The 6,397-nt window shown below is 42.6% G+C and overlaps 1 protein-coding gene across 2 annotated transcripts; it reads left to right on the top strand.

Annotated features, from left to right (window-relative positions):
- The first annotated feature begins 272 nt into the window (after nt 1-272).
- Nucleotides 273-3,344, top strand: LOC115670086 (uncharacterized). 2 transcript variants are annotated; one of them, XM_030591287.2, is made up of 9 exons: nt 273-408; nt 742-872; nt 1,484-1,564; nt 1,650-1,738; nt 1,812-1,886; nt 1,996-2,057; nt 2,151-2,204; nt 2,442-2,627; nt 2,991-3,344. In XM_030591287.2, the coding sequence occupies exons 2-9, from the start codon at nt 750-752 to the stop codon at nt 3,074-3,076; spliced, it is 756 nt and encodes a 251-aa protein (XP_030447147.1). In that variant the 5' UTR covers nt 273-408; nt 742-749; the 3' UTR covers nt 3,077-3,344. The 2 variants fall into 2 exon arrangements, with proteins under 2 accessions (XP_030447147.1, XP_030447142.1); XM_030591282.2 differs by having other exon boundaries at nt 274-408; nt 2,151-2,210.
- Nucleotides 3,345-6,397: the final 3,053 nt, after the last annotated feature.

The raw sequence follows: 6,397 nt of genomic DNA, 5'->3' as shown, positions 1-6,397 counted from the left end.
ATAGGACCAGATAAGATGGGATAATAAATTCCTATCCAAGACATGCTTATCTCATTTCCAGATCTCTCGAGCTGGGCCATTGTTCAAGAGAAGCGAGCGAAGTTGTGGATCGAGCTGTCAAAGCCCATTATGGACAAGCCCTGCCCCCGCGAGCAACACCTGGATCATGCAGGCTCGAACCGAGCGAGCGAACAGCCGGTTCGGCTCCGACTCGAAGTCTTCGAACCGGCACCTCTCCTGCGGGACCGGATAAAGAGTTGGTTAGGGCAGTTTTTCTCTCTTGGGTGCGAGGGGCGTATAAAAGGGCGCCCCTCGCTCCATCATCCTTAGGGTGTAAACGAAGGAAACCAACGCAGGCCGTAGCAGCAGCAGCAGAAGAAGAAGAAGAAGAAGAAGAAGAGCAAAGAGGTCTCTCTCTCTCTATCCATTTTTGCCAACACGGTAACCCTAACTAGTCTCCTTCCTTCGGTCCCTTGCGTACAGATGATTCTGGTGTCGGTAAACCCTAGCTTCGCCTTCCTCGTCTCTCTCCCCATTTCGTGGTTCGCTTCGGTTCTGGTCTCGGTTTTTGTGGATTTCTTTTTTTTTATCCGGGGCGCGAGCTCGCGCGGTGTGTCGGCCGCGGCGTGCGGTTTCTTCGGTTTTCCTCTTTTTGTCTCTCTGTCTTCCTCTTTTTGCTGGTGGTTGTTGGCCCTTGTGGTGGTACCGGTCGGTGTTGTGACGCTTGTGCGGGAATCGCAGGGGAGGAGATGGATCGGTACCAGAGGGTGGAGAAGCCGAGGGAGGAGACGCCGATCGACGAGAACGAGATTAGGATTACGAGCCAGGGGAGGATGCGCAGCTACATCACCTACGCCATGACCCTGCTTCAGGTTTTGTGTGTTTCGTGTCCTGTTTTTTTTTGTCTCGGTTTTATGATGATTGTTCGTGCTCTGCTTAGAATGGGATAATGGCTGGTGGGTTTCCGCTGATTTACGCGTTTCGGTGCTTGGTAATATAGAGGATTAGTTCGTACTTAGATTTAGGTTTTGCTCGATAAAAAAAATTTTATTTTTTGATTCCCCTAATTTATGTATGTATGAAACTCAGCATGTTTCTCTTATTTGAAAATATACCGAGAAGGCCATAAGGAGAGTCAGACCAATGTTCGAAGCGTGATTTATGGAGAAAGTTAGCGAAACGGGCTGCGACTTAATAAGAACACAAGCTTATTTCTTTTGCTCAATTGCCAAAAACCCTACCATCACCGCTGGCACTCATGCATGTAATGCTTCCGTCCAATGAAACATTACATGGATAAATAGAAAAGGAGCCTTACAGGTTTTCAACACATATCCAAATCCGTACGGAACCGTCGAGACCATGGAAAACTTGGAAGTACTTGGCCAGCTTCACTTTTTGAATCTCCATTTACTGACAAAGGAAAATGTTTGGATATCTAATCTATTACCTCTTAATTTACTTTGTAAACCACATTTTCCAGGAGAAAGGTTCGAAAGAAATTGTGTTCAAGGCGATGGGAAGAGCCATCAACAAGACTGTGACTATAGTGGAGTTGATTAAGGTCTAATTCGAACTATTCCTTGGACATGCTATTTACTGTACGAATGTTAGCTTTGGTCTGAAATTTCTTTGCTTATGTATTGTAGAGAAGAATTGTGGGTCTTCATCAGGTAACTTCCATCGGATCTATAGACATAACTGATACATGGGAGCCTTTGGAGGAAGGTCTTGTCACGTAAGTGCAGTTGCAAAATGATTATCGGCCATTAAGTTTTTCTCCATTTGATGTCTTTCTCTTGTTTGGATAGGTTGGAGACCACAAGGCATGTGTCGATGATTACAATAACTCTCTCAAAGAAGGAACTGGACACATCGTCTGTTGGGTGAGTTCGTGTTGTTCTTCTCTTGTCATCGATTCTTCATATTGAGAGTTAGACATATTAAGAGTTTGGTCTTTTATCCATCACAAGCCGCAAATGCCCTCTATTGCAGGTATCAGCCTCCATTACCTGCTGAGATGGTGAAGGTATCACCAGAGCTTTATTATGAAGGAGGTACTTCAAGAAATTATTTTGTCGATATTGTTTATAAGTGACTGTTATGTTGTTTCTCGACTTTTCTTTTAATTATATTTCTCATTACTATAGAGGGATCACCTAATGGGCGAGGAAGAGGCCGCGGTGGCAGAGGAAGACCAAGAGGTAGAGGTATTGCATTCACAGAACTGAATATTCCTTTTAGACCACATGGAAGGCAGTGTTTTAGATGTAGGATCTCGCATCATGGTCAACTCAATTGTTTTCATACTCTGTTGTAGTGGTACCAAAATGCTAATGCACTTCTGAGGGGAATGCCGATTGGCATATATACTCTGCTGTGTCAGCAAAGTCCTCAAACGTTTGCTTTATGGTTACAGTATGTAATATTGCTTGTTTCAGGGAATGGTTTTGTGAATTCTGAGTATGACGATGGAGGTTGGGATCGCAACCAAGGTTATGCTAGAGGTAGGGGTCGAGGAAGAGCACGTGGTTTTCGTGGCCGCGGAAGGGGAGCATACAATGGACCTTATGCTGATACACAGCAAGACAGAGGATACAATCAAGAACCACCTGCTCAAAACCGCGGTACTTGGATCATTCTTTTTTTCATGGTCCAGTCTGATTTGATACAAGTTTTACGAATGGATAGGTTTCAATTATATAGTGAACTGGATATAATCTGTGGATAGTGCTATAGGCATGTGTTTTCAACATCTAGATTTTCTGTTCTGCATTTAAATGGTTTCGAGATTCACAACTTGTAAGCAATAATTGTATGGATCCCACTGATTTCATGGGACCGAAAGAAAAACCAGGTCATGGCAAACTTAATTATCGTAGATTATGAATATCCCAGAAATAGTTGGATTGCTTTTTAAATTCTATTGGAAATGGTGAAAAAAGCCAGTGAAATTATTGATTTTTATCTTTTAATGCCCATGTATACAGGCCGTGGCCGTGGAAGGGGAACTCGTGGAAGAGGCCATGGTTACAGATCAAATGGACCGATCCAGGCAACTGCACAAGTTGCATAATGCATTCCTGAAAGATTGTGGTTCGATTCTGATATGCGCTTCTTCCATATTTTACTATCGTCCATTGCTATTTTATGTGTTACTCGAATGATGTTGTGGCTAGGCTCAGTTTGTGTAACCATTTTAGACTTGATAGAGATTAGGTTCTTGTGGCCATTCTTTCTTGGTTGTAGAGATAGGTGATTGACTTGTTAATTTTGACTGAGCAGCACATTCTTTTATTCTAAATAGTGAGGACAGAGAATTGTCACTTGATGTTTACTATTTAGCTGGGGATTGCTTTTAATTGTCCATGAATTGTGGTTTTATAGTGTCCTACTATGCGGCAGTTAGAAATGAACATGGGACTGCGACAAGATGTTTAGCTTTTGCTTCATAATCTATGAGACAGGATCAAGTCTGTTCTAAAACTTGATGGGCCTGTCTGATGCTGTTCGATCACAAACCAAAAGCATATAAGTAAGAGAGAAAAAGGAGTAAGCATTCACGGTTCTTCCCAACCCATGGAAGAGGTCGGTGCAATGTGTGCATATCTTTGTACTTATTCGGATTAAATGTATCTCTGTTTTGCACTGCGTCACATTGGTATATGTATATATATTGATATCCTGTGGAAACAGAACTATGCCCCTTCACGTAATGATATTGTCGAATTATGAAGAAAAATGATTTGCAGTCCAACTATGTTATCTGAATGTGTAGTCTGTCCATTGTCTGAGGTTCGCTTCCTTGGATTTGAGCACTGATCGCTTGTGAATGTGGCTGAAACAAGAAATTCTTTGCTTTTTGTTTGTTTCTGGGGAAGTCGCGTTGCATTTCTAACTACTGAAAGAGCACCGATCCCACTACAAATCCACCGGATTGCAGACCATCTATTCTATGCCTAATATGCCCGATTAGGCTGTACAGAGCTAGGCCTCTTCACAAATATGTCTTCGTTAGGCAAATGGAAAAGTGGCGTCTTCTATTTTGAGAGCCTAATTCGCCTCGAATTGGAAAAGGTGACCGTAAGAGAAGTGATTAGTTGAGCTGGTAATGGTGTTTGGGTTCTTTAATCTTAAGCAAGAACCTTGCATACCTAGGTGAGATATGAAGCCTACCGATCAAGGCAATCCACAACAATTTACAGTAACAAAAATGGAAGCATTCAGAGAGGAACGAGGATTCAAAGAGAATTATTACACCGACATTTACGTGGAAACCCTTTCTATGTGAAAAGGGAAAAACCACGGAGCATCGGTCCACTGGCAAACTTCTATCAAGAGTACAAATAGGTTCAACCATTCCAAGAAACTACAAAGACACAAGCTCCTACTTCTACAAAACACTAAATCACAGACTCCAAACATATCCTGTGCTAGCCACTCTCTCTACGAGTAAACACAATAACTTGGAACTTGATACAACTTTGTAAAAGAACGATGGGTGCAAATAATTTTCTTGTCTTAAATTTGAATTCAATGCAACGTTGGACGTGTAGAAAACCCTAACCCCTCTTTCCCTCTTTTCTCATGTGCGCTCTTTTTTCGTGTGCAAGAGCAAGAATACTATTAACGGGTGTGTTTGGCAGCATTCCTAAAAGGATTAAAAAAAAGGGCTTGGGGCCTCCAAAGGCCTTTGGGACAAAGTTGAGGTATTTAGTTTAGCATTCCCAAATGTCTTTAAGCTAAAGTTAGCAATTTTAAAGTTCCTTAGCCCAATGCAAGTCTCACCCGGCATTGGCATTCAACGTTTTCGGAATATTGCTTTTGGGGCTAATAACTTTTTTTGCTTTCAACTTTGCCCTCACTTATATTTTTGTATTAGTTTCCCTCACAATCACTATTCATTGTCATCTTCTCTAGAACTGACTTTTTAGATCTAGATCCGAGTCACCAATCTGACCCTCTGTCAAGGGTCACATAAGCCCTGTCAACGATCAACGAGGCTAGGTCGCCGAGGTCGCGGGACCCTTGGTGTCACCTCGCCTGAGTCATGCTATCTTGGTGACACTTCACCTGGCCTCTTCGACTGTTTGATCCTTGCTGGGGATTGATTTGCTTCCACAATGATTCGTTATCTCCTTTCTCCAATAGCCAATGCCCTCTGTGTTTATCTTCTTCTTTTTTTTAATTCAAATCTACTTTGCAAAAAATACACCACAAATCACCTAACCAAACGATATCTGCTTTTGAGCAAATGCAGCACGAGTCAAAGATTTTTGGGAAAATGCCCCAAGGGTCTCCCAAACTCACCCTAAGACTAGCGAGGAGCTTTCTTAGAAATAGGCACACTACAAGATCACCGACTTGAGCGTCTAACACAAACACACTTAACCATCAATCTCCCACTCTAGGCCCATGAGGAATAAGGATCGGTTGTCAGTGGATCCCGTACCCGACCAACAATCTCAACATACCAAGCCTTCACGAGATTCTTGCTTCACATTTGCAAGGGTCTTGGTCATCATATCCGAAGGATTCCGGCTCGTCGCTATCTTCACAACTTTCATCGTTCTTTATTCGAGGGCTTCTCGGATCCAATGGTATTGATAACCAATGTGCTTTGCTCTAGCATGATATATGGCATTCACGGCGGTACTTTGACGATCAGAATACACCAAATACGCATCTTGCTTTAAACCCGAAGGGGGAAAAAGAAAAGATGGCCAATTCTGGGCTACTAGCTTCACTTTCTCATTTCAGCAAATGCCTAGTCCATTTGCCTCTAGAGGATGCTTTAAATTGCATCCTTTCTTTCGTGAATGGAAATGCCAAAGACAAAGGTGTATAAACAGATAGTTTTCAGGCGGAAAATGAGGCTCTAGGCCTAATGATATTGTATTACAATGCTTCTCTGTAGGCACACCAGCTTGGTCCCAACAGTCAATACAATCAACTATGCTACCTAATTCCCTATCTACATCAGAACTTACAATAAAATTAGCTAACCACTGATTATCCTCTCCATAAACAGTTGAAAATTGAAAAGCTCAAAACAGAGAGATCCGTAGTTCAATTGTCTTCAGGTGAAAATTGAAAATTGAGTTGTTCAGATCTTTGTGCACCATTTACCAGGTGGTCCAGCATCAGGATCACATTAGGCTGAATGCTGCATCTGAGCTTTCAGTCCATTTCGATTGGCGATGGTAGCGACAGTCAGATTCATCCGATGACGCCACATTGCCATTAGGACTGCTCAGGTCTATATCACTTGCTCATGTTGCTGAGAACCCAAGACTGGACTTGGCGAACTCCTTGGCCTTCTGTGATGGAGCAATCGAAGCCACTTCTGCATCGTGCAAAAGTTGGATGGCGTCAAAGGAATCTGGAGACATTCACA

This window comes from Syzygium oleosum, unplaced genomic scaffold (assembly GCF_021117445.2).
Source record: "Syzygium oleosum isolate NSW1041296 unplaced genomic scaffold, Sole_v2.1 Sole_v2.22, whole genome shotgun sequence".
In the NCBI taxonomy this organism is placed as follows: Eukaryota; Viridiplantae; Streptophyta; class Magnoliopsida; order Myrtales; family Myrtaceae; genus Syzygium; species Syzygium oleosum.
The sequence above is the reverse complement of the archived record's forward strand: the minus strand, read 5'-3'. Positions and strand labels throughout refer to the sequence as shown.

What these genes read in the sequence shown, in the direction of transcription:
- LOC115670086 (XM_030591282.2), top strand. Translation starts at nt 750, where the DNA reads ATGGATCGGTACCAGAGGGTGGAGAAGCCGAGGGAGGAGACGCCGATC. An exon ending in ACGCCATGACCCTGCTTCAG is followed by an intron (nt 873 to 1,483) that starts GTTTTGTGTGTT and finishes CACATTTTCCAG; the next exon opens with GAGAAAGGTTCGAAAGAAAT. An exon ending in CTGGACACATCGTCTGTTGG is followed by an intron (nt 1,887 to 1,995) that starts GTGAGTTCGTGT and finishes CCTCTATTGCAG; the next exon opens with GTATCAGCCTCCATTACCTG.